Source organism: Echinops telfairi, unplaced genomic scaffold (genome assembly GCF_000313985.2).
Source record: "Echinops telfairi isolate 266 unplaced genomic scaffold, ASM31398v2 ScPeMD7_3533;HRSCAF=4204_1, whole genome shotgun sequence".
In the NCBI taxonomy this organism is placed as follows: domain Eukaryota; kingdom Metazoa; phylum Chordata; class Mammalia; order Afrosoricida; family Tenrecidae; genus Echinops; species Echinops telfairi.
In genome coordinates, this window is record NW_022107432.1 from 16,520,574 (window position 1) to 16,543,068 (window position 22,495).

Sequence of the window (22,495 nt, forward strand, 5' to 3'; positions counted from 1 at the left end):
CACTGTCTCCTTAGGATTGTTTGTCCTACCTATCTTGTAAAGATAAGCGCACATACAGAGTGAGTGAGAGAGACAGAGAGAGAGAGAGAGAGAGAGATCATAAATAGCCCCATGTCTAACAGGGAACCCATGTCTAACAGGGATCTTGACTCAGAGTAGATGACTAGCTCTCTGTTAAATCACAAGAAGGACATGTTTTAAAACATCAGTTCACCCCCTTTTCTTTCAGGATTCCATATCCTGGGGTCCACTTGCCTAACAACAACACCCCCTTGTGAGTAACCCCAACCAGTTCAGGTGGGTGAGAAGTGGTGCCCCTGAGTCAGAAGTCTACAATCAGAATTGCTCAGGGACTGCGTGGCTTCATTCCCATCACAAGTCTATTGACCTTCCCTCTGGGTTTGCCTCATGTGTGCACTCTCCCAGAACAGTATCATCAGGCTGTCCTCTGAAGCATTCTCCTCTAGGGAGAGGACTTTACATCTCAAGTTGAGGTCAAACCTGCAGTCATCTCTGGGAATGATCCGCTCTGAGCAGGAATGTCACCCTCAAGGATTGGAGCACCAGAACGAGGGCCACTCCTGCTCTTCCTTCCCTGTGGAAACACAAACAATACCCTCCCCTTGGGTAGGTTATGCCCTGAATCCCCCATTGCCGCTGCTATTCTCCCCAACTCCTCTGTGGGCCTTAAAGGCATATGAGAGGGAGAGATGCCTTTCAGCACAGGTGCTATCTGCATCTTTTGTTTGTTTGTTTGCTTTGTTTTGATGACCTAAGAATCATTGGATTTGGTCTGGCTTGTGTCAGAGTATCTGGTTCTCAGCCCAATAAATTGTGTGTTGTGTGTCTTCCCTTATGCCCATTCTGCTGTTTGAACTTACCTCAGTGGACTCATGTTGTACTTGACCTTTGGTGCTTGGCTAACTTCACTCAGCATAATATCCTCTAACTCTTTCCTACCTTCAGACTTGTGTCTGCTTGATGAACTGACTTGGTCTATTTGAATAAATGATAAGTAAGCATCCAGAGTAAATAACTTACACATAAACCAAGTGAAATGCACACAGGAAAGGAATATACAAAATGTCACAGCTACATTCCATGGCATGACACAGGGGATCTAGTTCTTGAAGGATGTCTGTTGGCTAGGCAAATAGTTTTTGATGTGAGGTGGTGTGACATTTTAGGCAGCAGAAATACAGGAAATGGAGAACAGGGGAGGCTTTCTTTCACCTTGTTTTTGGTGTTAGAGTATGAGTCCAAAAAGCAGTTGAATTTTAAACATGTTGTCATTGGAGTTTGCATATCTTATTAGATGAGAGATGTGAAAATAAAATAGGATATAAATAAAATAAAGTAAAATAAACCTTACTACATTAAGGTTAAAATGAAATATACCTTCCTATACAATATACTTCTGTGGAGTCAATTCTGACTCAAAGTATTCCTACAGGGTTTCTAAGGTTTATAAATATATATAAGAGAAGGCAATCTCATCTCTCTCTAACAACGTGGCAGGTGGGTTGGAACCATAAACTTTGCAGTTAGCCATCAGACTTGGTTTTGCTGGCTAATCATTGTACTAGTAGTTGCAAGGTCCTTGGTTCAAGTGCATCGACCACTCTGCTGAGAAAAAAGACAGCTATCTGCTCCAATAAGGATTTGCATCTTTGGGGGTGGGGGGTGGGGGAGTCACATCTTTGGATACCCTATACAGGGTAGCTACTAAGCATTGAAATGGACACATTGGGTGTAGTTGTTGTATTCGGGGGCTGGGGGGGGGGTGTTGGCTGGTTGGTTTGGTATATTAATAAAAGGAATAATGATTCTGATAATCACTTTATCAGGTTCCTGATCTCGAATCCAAATCCTTTCTTATAAGCAAGTTTGTACAAATTTTAAATCACAATAAATGGTACTATTAAGACTTTCTGCTCCTGTGAGGAGATACAGTTTCTTAAACCCACAGGGGCAGCTCTACCCTACCCTACAGGGTCTCCACAGGCCAGCATTGACTCGGTGGCCCTGAGTACTTTCATTCTAGATAGTGTGCTAACTCAATTTGCATTCATTTTCTAATCCTTAGACTAACCCTTAATACTCAATAATGTTGAATACTCAATAAGAAGCACCTGTGATGAAAATGAAGGTTTAGTGAGTTGAAGCAATTTGCCCAAGTCAAATAGTTGATCAATGAAAGAGCTCAGTGGGGTTCTCAGTTTATCTGCCTCTAAGACCTGGGCTTTAATCATTACATTACATTACATGGGCAACAGTATATAGATACATCTATATACACAGGCTGATAAGTTTAAAAAAACAAAAAGTTGACTCTTGTTAACTTCAAAAGAGGCCAAGCACAAGGGACATCAAAAAGTTTATGGCAAGATTCAATATTAGTTCCATTTTTCCGTGAATTTTTGAAGACCCCTTGTATATTGTTTGTGAGATAATGAGTTAATCCCGTGAAAATGAAATGAGTGATAATTCCTTGTATTCTGAATGAATTGTAGAGTTCAAGGCAAATGCTGAAGGTATCCAAGATAAGACACGGTGAACTTAAAGTGACGTATCAAATATAGGACCGATGCCTTTCCTAGCAATGCCTTTCCTAGTTTTCCATGATCATCATCAACTAAGAGGGAAATAGGCAGGCTTGGCTATTTAAAAAATGACTAAGCATTATGACATTCATTCAGAGTGATCCTAAAATGCTGTTGTTCTTCATTTCCAGGGAGTTTGTTCAGCTCATAGCGACCCTATTGACAACAGAAGGAAAAAATGCCTGGTCTTGCAACATCCTCACAATTGTTCTATTTGAGGTCATTGTTACAGGCACTGTGGCAATCCATCCTGTCGAGGCTGTTCATCCTTTTCACTGTCTTTCTACTTTAGCAAGCATATCTTTTTCCAGGGACTGGTCTCTCCAGATAGCATGTCCAAAACATGTGAGACCCACGTCTTCATATCCTTGTCTTTGATTGTACTTCATATCCTTGCCTGGTCGTAGTACTTCTAAAATAGATTTATATGTTTGTTTGTTTTTAGCAGTTCACAATACTTTCAATATTCCTCACCAGCACCATATTTCAAATGTATCAAATCTTACTTGGTGTTCCTTATTCAATATCAACTTTCAGATGCATATGAGGCAATTGAAAATGCCATGACTTGCTTTAAGGAAACCTTAGTCCTCAAAGTAGCATCTGTGTTTTAAACACTTTAAAGAGGTCTTGTGCAGCAGATTTACCCAAATACAATGTGTTGTTTAATTTCTAGAGACTGCTGCTTCAATGAACATTGATTGTGGATGCAAGCAAAACAAAATCCTTGACAAGTTCAATCTCTTCCCCATGTATCACCATGTTACCTATTATTCCTAGGTCGTGAGAATTTTTGTTTTCCTGAATAAGATAACCTTCTTAATACACACCAATACTAAAACAAAGATAATTGAGTGTTATACATGCACCAGAATGTTACATGCTTATTCTTTATTTAGTATGTACTATGTCCTGATGAGGAAATAGATGGGGTAAGTAGCTTCAGTAATTATTCACAGCCTGGAAGACAATGTCAGACTAGTCTACTGTGTCCTGTGGAATTGCTAAGAATTGGAACAGACTCAATGTCAGAAGCTTTGATTTGTTTATTATACTCCAGTCACTGAGCACATTAAAAACTCCAAACCAAACTCTGTCATCAAGCTAATTCTGACTCATAGCATCCCTATAGGACGGGCTAGAACTGATCCTGCGGGTTTCCAAAACTGTCACTCTTTATGGGTGTAGAATGCTTGGTATTGCTCTCGTGTGCAGAGCAGTTGATGGTTCAAACAACCTGCCGGCCTCTTAGCAGCTCACTGGGTAACCACTATGCCACCGGGGCTCCCTCTACTGGGGGATTAGGAAGTAAATAAAGGAAAGGCCTCTTCAGGGAGGACTTTTCCTTACAGCCCCAAAACAAACCCACTGTACTCAAGTCCATTCTGGATCAGAGTCCCTACAGGACAGGGGAGAACTGCTCCATAGGGTTCCCAACATTGCAAAGTTTTGCGAGCTTCAGCATTTTTCTGCAGAGCAGCTGGTAGGTTTGAACCACTGACCTTGCAGTTAGTAGTTCAATGCTTGCCTCAATATGCCCCATGGGCTCTAAATGGAACTTTAGAGGATGTATCATTCCTATTTTACAGATAATGAAATTTAGGCTTAGGATTATTGGTCTGTTATAGGTCATACAACTAGTAAATTGACATTGGTCTATTATCCAAAAGCATACACCAATTCAAATGTCCACATATTCTCCTCAGTGGCATTGATTTTATTCTTCCAATTGTGCAACCCCCTCCCACCTGTGTTAGTCCTGGTGGACTAGAGAAACAAATTCATGGACACTCATATGTGTATAACAAAGAGGTTTATATACAAGAGCAACTGAATATTGAGACCATCACAGCCCACTCCAGATCAAGTCCATAAGTCAAATATTAGCCCATATGTCTGATACCAACTATAACTTCCTCTTCAGACTCACACAACACATGCAATGATGCCAAATACAGGATGATCACAGGCCTGTGGGTGGAAAGTTTTGTGGATCCAGTGGCAGTGTAAGCATCTCAGCGCTGGCAGTGTCTCCATGTGGCTTCTCCAGCTCTGAGACTTTGGCTGCCATCAGCCTGTCTCCATGTGGCTTATCCACAAGAATGCCTTGTAGGGACTGAGCCTAGAGAGAGTGTGTCTCCAGCCTCCAAAGAGGAATACCAGAGTTCCCAGAATCCTCAGGGGAAGGCCATGCCCACACACAGGCCTCATTGGCTATGACCTGATTGACAGACTAGACTCCTCTCCTTCACTCTTAATCATCTCAAATTGACAAACAATTATATAACTACGACACCCTCCTTTTCTGAATTGTTCCCCTTACCATTAACATAAGCTCTCTGTCCCCTAAACTTCCTATGGAACCTTTAGAGTTGCTACTGTCAGTTCAATCCCATATTAGCTAGATACTGAGAGAGCATAATGCTCAAGGAAGACATCCCTTAGTAGTTAAACTAAATTATGATTTGGTTTTAAGAAGACTTCAGGGGATATTTTAGAGTTAAAGTTTAAGTATAAGTTCCCAAACTTACTTGGACTACCTTTCTCTTTTTAGAAAAATAAATAAATAAGTAAAACAAACACCAAGCCCCTCCACACACACACAATTAAAAACATTTGTACTACAGTCCATAATCGAGGCCCTACTTCGGCAGCTCCCCGGGATTATTCCATCACTCCCCTCGGGTCCGGTATGGCCCATTTTAGGAAACAGTGATTTAAAGATTATTTTAGGGCAATCGTTTCGGTCAGGCTAATGCTCCCCAAAATGTGAAGCAGCCGCCCTGGTGGCATAGTGGATTGGGCTGCGAACCACAGCTGCTCCTTGAGAGAGAAATGAGGCTTTCAACTTCGGTACAGTGTTGGACTCAATGCTGACTCGGAACGACCCTGTAAGGACCGGGTAGACCTGCCCCTGTGAGTTTCAGAGATGGGCACTCTTTACAGGAGCAGAAAGCCCAGCCTTTTTCCGCCGCGTTCCTGGTGGTGCTGATCCTTCAGTAAAGAGTTACAGTCTCAGAAAGGCCCAGGGGCAGTACCACCCTGCCTGATAGGGTCCCTATGAGTGAGTTTGACCTGGTTGGAAGATGTAAAGGATTCACTCTTATGTCAGCCAGGAAGCTGTGTAAAAACACTTTATGAGTACTTTCATTTTTCAGTATCTCTATTCCTTTTGTTTGCAATTGTTTAGGAAATGTTTGAAATCAAAATACTGTATACTATGGCCACAGTAGGTAGCAAGAAAGAAGTAGAAGGACAGAGGGAAATCTGGTAACTTGTTTGCCTTCATCTTCCCTCTTTGGCTCAAAATAGAGTAAAAAAATGTGCTCCATTTAACAGAAAAGCTGCATAATCAGTTATCAGGCTAGCGTTTTCTAATTCCCTCTGAATGGCGGCATGGACATTGTGAACTATAAACATCTCTGTTCAGGGGGCTGCCCTGTGCATTGTGGTTGTTTGGCAGCATCCTTGGCCTCCTAGCAACAACATCCAGGACAACAGAGGTCCCCACGCATCCCCACTTGTCCTGCGGAGGCATAAAGCCAACTCTTTGAAAAGCACTGACGCTTAAAACCTATTAAATGAGTTCCTCAGAGTCCAAACCACTGTAGAAATATACATTTTTCTCTACAAATAAGTTATTTTAATATTTTAAAAGCAGAGCCTTATACGACAAAACCAAATGTGTGTTCCCTTCTTTCTCCTCACAACCACAAATTTGGAAAATAATGAAATATAATATAGAATTCTAATTGTTTATAAGCTGTCTTATCCATATCTTTTTTTTTCAACTGTATAAACTTTCCTTATAGTAGCAACTTGAACAGTGGGTATTTTAAGCCCTCTTGTGGTGAAAAGCAATAACTAAAAATTAGACTATAGAGTGGGAAAAAGTAAGCCCCCGCCCCCCCGCAAAAAATCCCAAAACACTAGAACATCATACATGAAATTATTCCTGTTATATAAAGTGCCTATTTTGTTTTCCCTGAAAGAGGGAGGAGGTGAGAATCTAAAAAATTAATTCCATGTTTAGTGCTTGTTGCTTTAGTTTTTAAATTAATTCAGTACTGCACAGTTGGAAATTCATTGAAAAATTTGGAGAAGCAACAATACTTTTAGGAAAAAAGATAAATATTGTTTGGGAAAATAACAGGGTGTGATATAAAGGGAAAACTTGGAGTCAAGAAAAGCTGGGTTCCTATTTTTATCCTAACTTTTTTACTATAATTCTTTGGGCCCTAATATAAAACAAAATGAAATAAAATAAGTAAACTGAAGAACAAAAAGAGATTTCACACTGCTTCTAACCTAAATCTTCCTTAAGAGGGAGACAATTTCGTCTCAGAGATGCTGAACCAGATTCTGTTTTCTCTTTCTGATTTTGTATCTATTCCCAATTTAACCTCAATTTCATTTATCTATCTATTAGGATGAATCATAAGAAGTTGCCAAAGGTCAAATATTTTCCATGATGGCAAATTCTAGGGTAATTATGACCTAAACGCATTCAGTTAGAAAATTCACAATCTAGTACAAGGGATGGGTGCCTCATCAAGTAATTAACTGTTTCAATAAGCTGCACAGTCATTGAATGCTATTAGCACATGCCAGATGCTAACAGTCACATATACAGAATATTTATGTAAAAATGAGAATATTAATTTTCACTAAGAGTGTTAGGAAAGTGCAATCGAGAGCAAAGTCAGGAGCTGCTCCGTGCGAAGAGGCCGTTATACGGCAAGTAGTGAACATCCCTTCCTAGAGAGTCCATGGCACGCTGGCATGCATGGTTCGCAAATCACAAAACCAGACTCGCCAACGAGCCAGTTCTTACCATACCTGTTAGGGTAGAACGACTCTTGTTGGTTTCTGAGACTGTAACTCTTTCCTGGAGTAGCAAGCCTCATCTTTCTTCTGCGGAGAAATTGGTGATTTTGAACTGTTGAACTTGAGGCCCAATGAGTAATCCACTATTCCCTCAATGACACCAGGACTCCTGAATAATGTACCTTGTATATGAAAAAGACTCAAATACCAAATAATTCTCTCAAAGTCTTATGGCTGGTAAGTATCCAAACTGGCATGAGAATGCAGCCTTTTGTCTACTAGTTAATGCTTTCCTTTTGCAGCATTTCTACAAAGGCAGTAGCATTGAATAAAGGGCAGAGATTGTGATGTATCACCTTAGAGAGCAATGGTTGTCCAGTGGTAGATTTCTCATGTTCTGGCTAGGAGACCAGTGTTTGAATACTACCCGGTGACCCACTCATGTACAGCCAGCACCAACTATCAGTGGAGAGTTACACATTGCCATGAGGTTGAAACCGTTCGGCTTCCAGAGGAAGATGAACGAGGAAGAGAAAACCAGCAATGTCCTTCAAAAGTCAGCGGAGGAAAACCCATGGATCGAAATGTTCTGACTTGTGACCAATCATGGGAATGGCGCAGGGCCAGGGAGCACTTCATTCCCAAGTGCCTGGCTTTACCCCAAGTCTGAGGCTGGATTGACAGCAGGGGACCATGACTAAGTACCTTGTTCCCCTCCTGCAAACTTGTTTCTCTTCTGCTCTCTTGCAGTGTTCCAAGATGTGCATGTTATGATATTCGTTGGGTTTGGCTTCCTCATGACCTTCTTGAAGAAATATGGCTTCAGCAGTGTTGGCATCAACTTATGTATTGCTGCTCTGGGCCTCCAGTGGGGTACAATTGCACAGGGTCTCATTCACGGCCATGGTCAGGCAATTCCGATTGGCATCAAAAAGTGAGCATCCCTTATCTTTCAGCCCTGGTGTTTTCAGAGCTGTTGTATTTGGCGTGCACGTTGCTCTTCATTGTATGCCGTCTTTGTCCCCCTCAGCATGATCAATGCGGACTTCAGCACAGCCGCCGTGTTGATCTCTTTTGGAGCTGTCCTGGGGAAAACAAGTCCACTCCAAATGCTGATCATGGCGATTTTCGAAATTGCTGTCTTTGTCGGCAATGAATATGTTGTTGTTGATCTATTCAGGGTAAGGTTTAAAGGATTTATACTTTTGGGGTTGGGCAGGGGAGGGGGGAGGTGCTGTTTGGGCCACAACACATAGTAAATGCTGACTCTACTCAGGGAGAAATCCCTGTCTGACAGCAGAATGTAAAGTTGGGTTAAAGTGATCCCACAACAAATAGTAAGGATTAGCCTTATTTTGGTGAGTATCTGTTGTAAGGATTAGCCTTACTTTGGTGAGTATCTGTTGTATAAAACTTAAGCCCACTACCATCGAGTGGATTCTGGATTTCCAGAGCAACATTACAGGCGAGGGTAGTATCGCCCTGTGGGTTTACAAGGCTTTAAAACTTTAAACTAAAGTTTAGAGGAACAGAAAGCTTCTTCTTTCTCTCCCGAGTGACTGAGGGACTCAAACTGCTGACCTTGTGACGAGAAGCTTGACAGTACGTATTCCACTGTCTCAAGCGCCCTGTTGTATAATAGTGGTTTTATAAACATTATCTTATTTCATCTCACAGCAACACTAACGTAGGTTTTACTGGGGTTACCTTTTGTATAGACAAGCACAGCCTTTGCTGAATCTGACTCAAGCTCAGAACTTTTTCCAACTCCACACCACTTTTTATTACCCTATTAAAAAAAACCAGACTCACTGCCACTGAGTCAATCCTGACTCCAAGTGACCCTATAGAAAAGGGCAGAACTGCCCCCTTTGGTTTTCCAAACCCGTAACTGTGTACAGAGGCAGAGCGCCTCATCTTTCCCCCACAGAGGAGCTGGTGGCTTCAAACTGATGACCTTGTGATTAGCGATCTGATGTGTAATCCACTGTGCCATGGTGGCTATCTGCTGTTATTTTCTTTGTGTAATTTAAGTACTAGATGTATATCCCTTCATAAGGCTTGTGTGAAGGCCCAGGTCAAATGCCTTCTCCTCGTTGAAAATCCCATGGACTCTTCTAAGGGTAGTAGTAGTTACTTCTGTTCATTCTCCAAGATGGTTCTTATACCTCTATTGAACATTTAATTCAATAGAAAATATTTTTTACAGCATTCTAAATGATTCGGTGATAAACTAAATAGTTTGGGTATCTGTCTTTACGGGGCTTCTATCTACTATAAGCTAATAAGCAAAAACAATTAAAAGAGACATTAAATAATCACACATAAAGAAATATATTATTATTACAATTTGCAATACATCCCATGAAATGTAAGTAGGGAAATGTATCATAGAGAACAGCTGGAATGCTTATCTAGATTCAAGGATAGCCTCTCAAACTGGATCTGAAAAGAGTATGTGGAAGTTTATCAAACCAAAAGGGGGAGAAGCACGTTTTAAGTCAAGGTAACAGCAAGTTTATTTTTAGATTGTTAAGGGGAACTAAAGGAAAGCCAGTAGGGCTTGAACAAGGCGAGAGGAGGTGCCTGGTCCAAGATGGAGCTGCCAAGGATAAAGGTCAGATACAGACCCTGCAAATGATCTGTAGGAAGACTCCGTGGGTAAGCAGTCAGCTGCTAACCAAACGGAAGGCAGTTTGAACACACAGCTGTTCTGAGAGCGACGTGACCGTTTGAATCCAGAATGATGACCTCTGGGGAGCCCTGTGGGTCGGTTGCATTCTGTGGGGCAGGGTTGCTGAGTCATAATCAACTTGATGGCAATACGTTGGGTTTGGTTAGGCTAAATAAATGTGTGTGGCTAAATACAGGCTAATTGTGTGGTTGCAGCCAGTGAGGCAGATCTAGGTGTCAACCTGGAGTGACACCTGCTTCATCTCTGTTTACATTGTTTTTTTCTCCTAGGCGTCTGATGTTGGAGCATCGATGACCATCCATGCCTTTGGGGCCTATTTTGGCTTGGCGGTAGCAGGTGTTTTATATCGCTCTGGCCTGAGAGAGGGTCATGACAATGACGAATCCGTGTATCACTCAGATTTGTTTGCAATGATTGGTGAGTAGAATTGATCTCACTTATTCCTTGTCTGTTTGGTTAGCCATAAGGGAAATTTAGCTCCAACATACTGGGAAGACATTCCAGGGGAACATATATGAGCACTGCTTTTGCCTAGGCTGGCTCTCTGTTCCTCCTTTCCCCTCACACAGGATTGCCAGCATCCAACACCACAGCCCATGGGGTGCACATGGGATCTGACTCTTGTGATCCCTAGGGCTGCATTGACAGATGTCACCGAAGCAAATCACCAGGCCTCCCTTGTCTATCTTTGCTGAAAGCTCTTCAGCATCACAGCAACAAGCAAGACTCCACAAACAGGGAGTTGGTGGCTCAGCTTGAGTGCTTTTACTAAACTTTGAACCTGACTCTCTGGTGTGGAAGGCAAGAATCCTACATGTGACCCACCACTTACTGTTCCTAACTATTAGATAATGAAGCCTAAAAGTGGAGACATCCTTGGTACCTGAGGAAAATTGTATCCCTTGGAATGTCTTTCATATTCAGAACTAATTTCCTTTTACGGTTTCCTGCAGGGACTCTTTTTCTATGGATGTTTTGGCCCAGCTTTAATTCTGCCATTGCTGACCCTGGAGAAAAGCAGTACAGGGCCATCGTCAACACCTACTTCTCTCTTGCTGCCTCTGTGCTCACAAGCTATGCACTCTCCAGCCTTGTTGAACACCGGGGCAAACTCGATATGGTAAGGGCTATAGTAATTGTTGGGGGAATTACACGCTGCAATACTGACAGTTGCTCAGAAAAGTTAGGCATGCCTATATTATTACTGAAGTACTAGGAAAACTCTTAAAATGCCATATATTGAAGAAATTTTTTGAACAAATTTTAATGATATTAAGTTTGTGCTTTGGCAAATTGCAAACGATTCTCAAGGAATTAATTCTAGGAGGGAATACAGTCATGTAAAAAAAACAAAGACTTGGGGTATATTTCTTTAATGATAGTGCTAACTGCCTTCAAATTCTTAGAAACTCTTAAGAAACAAAAATTTGAAAGAAAAAAATGGTAGACATCAAAGTAAAAGCCAAAATAAGAAGCAAAGGGCATTATGAATCATGAAATCATTGATTGAAAAAGAAACCATAATCATAATTAATATCTATGCATCAAGTGAAAGACTTTCAAAATATAACAAGCAAGTTCTTAGTGAAAAAAAGAGACAAGTGGATCTTGCACTGATAATACTAGAAGACTTCCATGCATCATTCGCAAACAAAGATCAATCAATTAGAAAGAAACTGAAAAAGGGTACAGAGGAATTAAACTACACAATTATTTAACTTGGTCTATTTGACATATACAGGAAATTGTATCTAACAAAAACACCATATATGTTCTTTTCTGGTGCTCACAGGATTTCCTCCAGAATAAAGCACATTTTAGGCCCTAAAGAAAGCATCAATAAATTACAAAATATCAAGATACTAAAAGCCATTTTTTTATATGATAGTGCTACAAAATTATAAATCAATCAGAGGACAATCAATCCCCAAAAGTCAATGACATTGAAATTGAACAACACTTTCACTCTCCGATGTAAATCCTGCTCTATAGCCATTGTACTTAAAACAGCTTGGGATTGGTACAATGATAGACATGAATAAAGACCAGTGGATTAGAACTGAGAACCCAGAAATACAACCAAGTGCCTGCACGCAGCTGATTTTTATAAAGAACTAAAACATATTAAATGGAGAAGAGATAGCCTTTTCAATAAATGGTATTGAAAAAATTGGATCTCCACTTCGAAGGAATGAAATGGAACCCATATCTCACACCATGTACAAAAACAAACTCAAGATAATTAAAGACCAAATATAAACCCTAGAACCAGAAAAATCATCACTGAAAAAGTAGGTACAAACTACAGTGTCCTAATAAAAAGCATAAATATATTACCAAACATAATGAAAAATATTCACATTATAGAAAACAAAATAGAGTACTAGCTCCTTCTAAAAATACAACATGTATGCACATCAAAAGACTTCAGCAAGAGAGTAAAAATAGGGGGGAAATATTTAGCAATAATACATCAGATTAAGGGTTAATCTTAAAAATATACAGTAAACTACAACACCTTAATAAGAAAAATGCAAATATCTGGATAAAAAATGGGCACAAGACATGCATAGACAATTTACTAAAGATAAAGTCCAGGGAGCTAACAATCATATGCAGAAATGTTGATGTTCATTATTCATAAGAGAAATAACAAATTAAAACATCCGTGAGATACCATCTCACACCAACACTCTTAGCAATAAAAAAACCAGAAATGATAAATGCTGCATAAGATATGGAGATACGACAATGCTCACACATTGCTCATTGAATTATAAAATGGCATGGCTATGATGGATATCAGTTTGACACTTTCTTAAATAAATGAAAATACAACTGCCTTATGATCCTGGAATGTCCCTAATTGATATATTCCCTAAAGAATATAGAGAAAAATCTGAGCAGACATATGCACACCTATGTTTATGGTAACAATGTCTATAACAGCGAGGAGAAGAAACCTCTGACTCTACAGGAATACACTCATACAGTGGAATAATATACATCCTTTAAAAACAATGATGAGTATCAAATACCATAAGACATGGCCAAAATTCATCGATTTCATAAAGATAAATATTTTATGACACCATTATTATAAAGAAGAAAAATTATTTTCATACCAAAGATAAAACTTTAAAGGATACAAGGAAACTAGGGTAAGGAGGAGAGGGAAAGGGTAAGAAAGTAAGGAGGGAAGGAAGGGGGGAGGGACGAACCACATACATGAAGCTTTACGGGGAGACGGGCTATGAGAATATGTTCTTCCCAAACAAAAGGGAACTATATGTCTATTTAATAAATTAATTAAAATCTTTGTAAGTGAAAAACAAGGGAGAGAAGAGTTCCTTTTGAAAATTTAAAACCCCATCAGATCTACACGTTGATTTGAGGGGCTGTAAATGGGAGTAAAGTAAAACTGAAACGGACTTTGATTGTTTGGTGCCATACAAGCCGGTTTTAAACACCAGACTTCAAGAATAGAAAAGGAGTGTGGCAAAGAGTCTGCTTTAAAAAATTAAAAATAAATACATAGCTCTTTCAACTGGTACCATGCAATTGAACTCTAGATCCCTCCAATCTACTTCTTCTGTCTTCTGTCTTCCTCCGTCCCCCCACCCCACCCCACCCCACCCCAGACACACACACCTCAGCTCAGCCTTGTTTCTGTCTTCCACACAGGTTCACATTCAGAACGCAACACTCGCTGGAGGAGTGGCTGTGGGCACATGCGCAGACATGGAGATTGACCCATATGGTGCTATGATCATTGGCAGCATTTCAGGAATCATCTCCGTGCTTGGGTTTAAGTTCTTGACTGTACGTATTGAAGACTTTCCAAATCAAACGTTGAATCTCTCCACCACCATCCTCTCCCCTCTCATCAAGAGAGTCACGTGATGGAACGTTCATTGATAAGCATCACTTACTACCTGGGAGACATCTGCCTCCCACTCTGAAATAGTATTCACATTTCCATGGGCAATATTAAAGCTTAAGTGGAAGAGAATATTAAGCACTTGTGTAACTTTCCTGAAGGACAGTTTTATTGAAGTTTGCTGTGAATAATGAAGGACTGGGTATTCTTTTAAGGAAATTTAGGATGTCATCAGTAGCGGAGACAAAGTGGAACTCCCAATCTATCTATGGCAATGGATATTTTTTGCCATCAATACATTCAGGTTCTTTGACTTTTGCGGATTTCAGATATGGGAGCTGGACTGTATAAAATTAGTTTCACTTTGAGTTATAGAGCTCTCTCTATCTTTTCAAAATAATAAAGTCCCCCCTTTCATAATTTTAGCCACTAATTGCCAGAAAACTGAGGATTCACGACACGTGTGGCGTCCACAACCTGCATGGCTTACCTGGATTGATAGGCGGTATCGCTGGCATTGTGGTACTAGCAAATGACCCGTGAGTGAAAGAACCGTTTCCTTTTCCTTGGCCTCCAGTTCCAGTGGCGTCTTCTCGCACTCTTTCAGCTATCTAGTGAGAGGAGAGCTTTCTTTTTAGCGGGCCAGACCACTATTCATAAGTATGCACTTACTGTAGTGAGACAGACATAACTGAGAATAGAATTGAATTGGAAGAGGTATTTTAATTGACATAATTAATCTGCTTTTTAAAATTTTACAGTGACCATTTAAATGTCTTTCATTACAAAACTATCTCCTCATGTTGTTTCTGTTGTTAGATATCATCAAGGTGGTTCAAACTTATAGGGCCTTATGAACAACAGAAAAAACACTGCCCAATCCTACATCATCCTCATAATCTTTGCTATACCGAAGAGTAAGCATATGTGAATGAGAAAAGGAGAAGTGTGGGCTTATGCAAATGAGATAGGCGGTCATTTCTCTCAAACCCACAGCAAAGAAGGATGGGGTAGTATAATGTGGAAAGTTGGGTTTAGGGAAATGAGAAGGCTAGCCTATGATCCCAACTCTGCTATTACTGAATAGCTTTGGGCAAGTTATTCAACCTCTCTGGTTCACAGATTTCATTTGACAAAGTGAACGAATCGGACTATTCATTCTTTAAGGACTACAAAATTCCTTCTAACTCTAACAAATCCAAATTCTTCCCAATGAGGGCAAAGTGTTCAGTACAATGACCAAAGGGGACAGGCTATTAGTCAAACTCAGGGTAATAGAAGTGATAAGCCATTAGTGTTCCCTTTACACAACCAGGTGTGAACAATTTGACAATAAGGTCATTGATGCAAACAGCCAGAAAGACCATGCAGCCCAAGTTATGCAGAAATCCACTCCAATTTGTAAGTAAATTGAAAGCACAAAGAATATATGGATGTGTGTTTAAAAGGCTCTTAAGGTGTCCACTTGATTAAAATTTCATAATTTGAAAAGATAAAAGGCTTCTTTTCAGTTTGAGAAAATGAAAGTTTAACCCAACGGAGATCAATAGTGAAGAATATAAGTAAAACTTGCTTAATCATATTTTCTACTGAATAGAAAGTTTGCTTCTTCCATTGTGTGTGTGTATATATATATATATATATATGCACATATATACAACCCTATATCTTCTTAAATTTTATCTTAAAAAAGAAAAGAAAACTTTTGTAAATTTGGAGATAAATCCTACTATGAAATTCTCCCACTTTCTATTGCTTCTCTCTGAGGTCTAACGGGTTGTTGAGATCCAACATTAAATCATTTTAATGCAAACCAAGAACATGAAAGCATGTGTCAATGAGCACTGTTCCTAAGCATTCTTATGTGCATGCACGATGAAAACACTCCAAGTGGTGATTACGATGAGGAACCTTGAACATTGTGCCTGAGCCATTTCCTTCTGGTTGTAATGAAACACTTCTCTGGCTCTTACTGACCGGGCCTCCCTGGGTAGGCAGACTTTGGATAATTCCATGATTGAGGTTCAGTTCTTGAGTGTGCAATTTTAGCAACACATTCTCATTTTATTCAAGAAAGTAAAGCCAATGTTAGAAGCTCATTCCACACATGTCTCACTCTAGATATTTATTCACATGGGTATGTAAAACTAGTAAAAATGCAAATCAGTTTTCTTAGTAAGCATAGAAGAGGAAGTTGACATATTTAAAGGGTTTTTCATAAATTATGAGAGCCAAACTTTAACAATGCTCCTAACAACTTTGTTTTCACCAGTGTTTCACAAATCTATTTGCTCCTAGAACATTTAAAAGAATTATTTGCACATTTATTCAAGTTATACACATATGTGTGCACATACTATTCATGAGTAAAGTTCATTTTTTTAAAATAAAAGTGTCTAACATCAACTATTTGTTTTGGTTTCTTACTGAAGTTATTGAAGCAAATTTGTCTTTGCCTTATAAAAAGACTTCTGATTCTCTTTAACTTCTCCAAATTCTTTCAAAACCTTTTTATAGTGGAAATTTGTGATTTTATTAATGGAACGAACCAACTCTTCTAATGAGAGGTCTTCATGATCTTCATCATTTTTAAATCATGGGTCCACCATTTCTTCCAGATTTATGTCATCAGTTTTTGTGGCAATGTCTTTGTTGATATCAATCAATGTAAGGGGCAGAGCGGGCTTCTTAGTTCTCCCATAAATGTGATTCATGGTTAAGGATCCCTGGCAGTGCTATTGGTAAGGACTGGACTACTAACTTCAAGGTCTTCGGTTCAAACCCACAAGTCACTCTGCTGGAGAAAGTTGATGGTATCTGTTCCCAGAAATCCTGGATAGCAGCCATTCTCAACCTGCTGGTCGCACCCCCTTTGGAGGTCGAACGACCCTTTCACAGAGGTCGCCTAAGACCATTGGAAAACACATATTTCCAATGGTCTTAGGAACCGAGACTCCGCTCCTCTATCCATCCCCAGCCGGGTCTTCCCACATGCAGATATGCCCACATATGAGTACCCGGCGTGAAGACTGTTACCCATGCTACACCATGCTTCAAGACAAAGTTTCATTTATTTGTCATTAGAAATAAATATTTCACGATATATAATGACATATTGTTCTGTGATTCATCACAATGCTCTAATGATGTTCAATTTGTAACAATGAAAATTCATCCTGCATATCAGATATTTACATGATGAGTCAAACAGTAGCAAAATTACAGTGATGAAGTAGCAATGAAAATAATTTTGTGGTTGGGGGGTCACCACAACATGAGGAACTGTATTATAGGGTCACAGCATTAGGAAGGTTGAGAACCACTGCTGCATAGGATCCCAAAAGACATGTTGTATTGGACAAATCTGCTACACAGATTTTTTTTTAAGTTTTGAAGACTAGAGATACCATTTTGAAGATAAGGTGCCTGACACAAGTGGTGGTATTTTCCATTGCCTCATAAAAATCTGAAAATTGGCCAATAAGTAAAAAAGACCAAAGAAGAATGGAAACTTTTGAATTATGGTGTTGTCAAATTATATTGAAAGTACCCTGGACTGGTAGAAGAACAAATAAATCTGTCTTGGAAGAAGTACAGCCAGAATACTCCTTAGAAACAAGAACGGTGAGACTTCCTCTCATGCACTTTGGACCTGTTATCAGGAGACACCAGTCCTTGAAAGGGGCAGCATGCTTGGTAAAGTAGGAACTTGGAAACAAAAAAATTCACTGGCATCGAGTTGATGCCAACTCATAGAGACGCTACAGGACATGCAAGGACCATGCCTGTGAGCTTCTGAGACTGTGACTCCTTATGGGAGTAGAAAGCCCTGTCTTTCTCCTCAGAGCAGCTGTTGGTTTCAAACTGCTGACCTAGTGGTTAGCCACCCAGACCATAACTAATAGGCCACCAGGGGCCCTTTGGTAAAGGAGAAAGGCAATGAAAATGAGGAAGGCCCTCTATGACACCAACGGACACAGAGGATGCAGCAATGGGTTCAATCATAATAACACTTGTGAGGGTGGTTCAAAACTGGCCAGTGTTTTGTTCTGTTGTACATGGCTTGGTCTAAGTCACAGCACCTGACAATACGAGAGTTAGAATCCACTTGGTGGCAGTCGGTTTGTTTACCAAGCATTGTCCTGTGAAAAAGAGCATTCTCAGTGGTGTTTACAATGTCTTCAGGTTCATAGCCCCTCAAGATCTCCTTTCAATTTGTTAAGCAGTTTTTAATGGCTTTTAAACCTTATTTTGACTCCTCACAAGCTACAGTATGAGTGATTGCATAGCTTTTTTTGTTTGTGATGCTCTAGAGGGATCAACATTTACATGTTTGCTATCGATCATGGAAGACTGTCAGTTAATGGCTTGGCGTTCAAAACAAAACAAAACCCACCAACGCACTGCTGTCAAGTTGATTTCAACTCATAGCAACCGCACGGGACAGGGTAAAATGTCCCAGTTAATTTCCATTACTGTAATTCTTTACTGCATTAGGAAGCCTCCTCTTTCTTCCAAAAAGTACTGGGTTAAGAACCAAAAAAAGCAGTTTACATAAAAGGAAAATAAGATGAATTAATAAAATTAAATATTCCGCCTCACCAGTCAAAGAAGTGCATTAGAGCAGCACATTATCAGTCTTTCACTTTTCAAATGAATAAATGTTAAATGATTAATCATATGAATTTTTATAATTTGCTATTTGGAGAAGTATTTTATATGATTTCAATGCCTTTTACCTAAGAATCTCATTTCTAGATAGAATTTATTTCGTAAAAGGGTTGGACAAGTTCACAAGCATGTTCCTTAGAGAATGTGTTCTCACAGGAGTTTTAGGATATACCATCCGGACAACCTTACTCGACCAAAAGGACTATAATTCTAGTATTTTAGACAGTATAATACACTGTGCAGCAATTAAAATTAGAAAACAGTTTATGTTTAATTGGCATAAAAAACATGTAAGACATTACATAATGCTAAAAGCATATTTATAAAACTGCATGTTTAAATATCACATTTTTTATAAGATTAAGCTTTTCTTCGTTCATTTTTTTTAAAGTATCTCTACCATGATCATATGTTACTGGTATGATTTTTTAATATAGTGAAGAAAACCTATACTCTTCACATTTTAAAAGAAGAAATCTAATTTTGGTTTATTCTCTCACTTGAGCCTGAAACAGCAGCAAACTCTTTTTCTAAATATTTGATTTCCTGGCTGTTGTCCTTCAGTCTTTCAACAAGCGTTTATTAAATGCCTGCTGTGAGTGAGATTGTGCTGTGGCATCAAAGGAGATTCCCACATTGTGAGTTGATTTGAAGCTCTCATATATTCCCATGTCTTTTCCTTTTAGTCACATTATTTTAATCCCAACTTTATAAGCTAATTTGTATGAATTAAACTTTCATGGACCCACTTCTAAGATGGCAAAAAAGAGTTACTTTCACATCTTCACTCAGTGCTATCTGTCAGGTACATTCTGGAATGGATTGCACTTAGAAAGACTTTGCATTGCTCTATAAAGGGATTAGCCCTTCTGACCATATTGATCATCATCGTATTTATCTGCATCAAAATGAGGTGTGACGAGCCAGTTAGGGTGCAATGCAGCAACAATGAAAAATACAACTTTCCTCTAGTTCCTAAATGCTTCCTCCCCGCCCCCAATATCATGATACGAATTCTACCTTGCAAGTCTGGCTAGACCAGAGGATGTACACTGGTACAGATAGGAACTGGAAATACAGGGAATCCAGGGAGGATGATCCCTTCAGGACCAGTGGTGAGAGTGGCAATACCAGGAGGGTAGAGGGAGGGTGGCTTGGAAAGGGAGAACCGATTATAAGGATCTACATGTGACCTCCTCCCTGGGGAACAGACAACAGAAAAGTGGGTGAATGGAGATGTCGGACAGGGCAAGATATGACAAAATAATAATTTATAAATTTTCAAGGGCTCATGAGGGAGTGGGGAGCAGGAGGGAGGGGAAAAATGAGGACCTAATGCCGGGGGTTTAAGTGGAGAGAAAATGTTTTGAGAATGATGAGGGCAATGAATGTACAAATGCGCTTTACACAGTTGATGTATGGGTGGATTGTGATAAGAGTTGTATGAGCCCCTAATAAAATGATTTAAAAAAATAAGGTGACTAAAGAGGATAACCCAAGTTCCTTGAGAACAGTAGTCTATCCTCAGTGCCCAGAAGGGAAACCCGCACAAACTCAGAATTCAAATTCAGTACAATCAAGTCACCTCAGACTCACAGAGTTCAGCAAATATTGGTTGAATGAATCATAAAGTGGATCAGAACACGTTTTTACAGCGATAAACTTGTTCTAAGAAAGATTTAATCCTTCCTAAAAATAAATCAAAAGTCGGTTCTTGATTAAATGTTTCTAAGAAATTTTAACACAACTCAAAAGGCTCAAAGAAAATAAAAAATTGCATTCAATGGTTACATTTGTAGGTGTGTACTGCTGTAAACCGGCCAGAAGATGGCAGGCATCCCTGCTCTTACCTACTGCCATCAAGTTGACACAGACTCAGAGGGAACCTCTAAGATTTACAAGGCTTTGAATCTATAAGGGAGCAAATTCCCTCATCTTTTCCCCTTGGAGCAGCTAGTATGCTTGAACCACTGACCTTGTGATTATCAGTCCAACGCTTACCCAACCATCCCACCAGACTCCCTAGGAAGTGAAATAATGTTGCCAGTCTCCAGGAAAAACATACTTCTTTTTGTTTGATTTCCTAGGTCTAAAAGAATCATGCAGGGATATGCACTTGGTACGTCCATCTTATCAGCAATTGTTGGAGGACTTATTACAGGTTAGCATTAGAAGTAAACACTTCTCTGTGCCCTGTGCTCTCATATAGTTCAAAATTAATAAACATGTCAATTGAGAAATATTAAAATGTTCTGTATTTCTGACAGTAAAATAACCACGTGAACTCAAGATAAGTTTATCATAGTATTCAACTTATTAAGCAAATATGCGTTCTTGTTTGCATCCAAACATGTCTTTTTTACCCTTCTCCACCTTCTCAGGTTTAATTCTAAAGATACCTATCTGGGGACAGCCATCAGACCAGGACTGCTATGATGACTCTGTGTATTGGGAGGTACTGTACAGATATATCTACCAAGAGTGACACAAATGGTTAAATACTCATGTACTAAACAAAAGGTTGATGATTCAAATCCACCTTGGAAGAAATGCTTGGAGATCTATTTCTGCAAAGTCAGCCTTTGGAAACCCTGTGAAGCATAGTTCTCCCTCACACACAGGAGGTTGACAGAAGTTGGAATCGACTAGACAGAAACTGAATTCAGCCAGGGGTACAGCGTTCTAGACAAGGATGCAAATGACGATGTTTCCATTTACTCACGTCAAGCTTCAATATCCAGTAGATAAAATCCCTTCATGTTTCTTATCCCTCAAACCTCAATCGTGGTGTCTGAGGTTTTTAAAATAAATAAAGAGGAGGGGATGAATTTGGAGTGAATTTGGAATTGAAATGAATTTGGAGTCTTTAGTGACAAACAAATTCATCTCAAACACACAAAAGAAAAAATTAAACTCCTTACTTTTAAAGAGATTGAAATCCTGCTCATCTTGATAAACCCAGGGGTTATGGAATTTTCTGGTGCAGAAATCAGTTGAAGGAAAGATGGAATTTAGGTGGAATATGCCCTCCCACTTCTCAGAGAGCACTAGAAAAGCTACTCATTGAAATCATGGGAATTCTGGTCAGTTGTGTGAAATTTTATACCATTTTATACCAGATGGAAACATTGGCGAATCTCAGTGAGTACCTACATGGGCAGAAAGTTGCTTTTATCACAGGTGTTCTTGAATAGCAAAATAGCAGCCTACTTCTGATTTACAGTTTTTCCCTCCCCTTCACTGACTTTTCCTAGCAACTTTTTGTTTTCTTTTAGAGAAATTTAAGAGTAACAAAAGCTTAGGTATATCGAGCTGGTGTTTCAGAGAGAACAGGTTTGGGGAACGTAGTCAAGGTAGGAGGGATAAATATTTCGGTCTCTCATTTTCCCCACCTTGAGCGGTTTTATTTCTGGTTCTTAAGGTTGAGTGATAATGAAAGATAAAAATTGTAAAAAGTGCTTTTGTTTCAGTCCTAACTTTTTAAAGACCCAATGAAAGAGCCTGTATACAGTGTCCTGATCTTACTTTCTTTCAAGGTCCCTAGGTGGAGAGAACACGACCATTACTTCCATGAGCGTGAGCACCTCAGCCAGCTGGAGCCTGAAGTCTAAATACCAATCCTGTGTGCCAGTTCTCCTACCTATCACCTATAATCCAGGAAATACCCAAAGAGAATATGGACCAACATGGATAGACCCTGGGCTCCAAGGCTAACGTGAAAATGACTTTGCTTCTTATAATGCCTCTAAATACTAAGTGATTGTTTAGTTGAAGTTTGTGACCCAAGTAACAGATTATAGGGTGCTTTTTATCCAAGCC

The 22,495-nt window shown here is 39.5% G+C and overlaps 1 protein-coding gene across 1 annotated transcript in view; it reads left to right on the forward strand.

Moving 5' to 3' along the window:
• The window catches only part of RHAG (Rh associated glycoprotein), a 28,487-nt gene extending 6,200 nt beyond the window's left edge, over positions 1-22,287 (forward strand). The window contains exons 2-10 of the mRNA XM_004696366.1: positions 8,181-8,364; positions 8,461-8,611; positions 10,395-10,542; positions 11,079-11,245; positions 13,810-13,947; positions 14,432-14,544; positions 20,764-20,837; positions 21,058-21,131; positions 22,213-22,287. Of these exons, the coding sequence (XP_004696423.1) occupies positions 8,181-8,364; positions 8,461-8,611; positions 10,395-10,542; positions 11,079-11,245; positions 13,810-13,947; positions 14,432-14,544; positions 20,764-20,837; positions 21,058-21,131; positions 22,213-22,287 (1,124 nt within the window). The remainder of the gene's footprint in view (positions 1-8,180; positions 8,365-8,460; positions 8,612-10,394; positions 10,543-11,078; positions 11,246-13,809; positions 13,948-14,431; positions 14,545-20,763; positions 20,838-21,057; positions 21,132-22,212) is intronic.
• Positions 22,288-22,495: the final 208 nt, after the last annotated feature.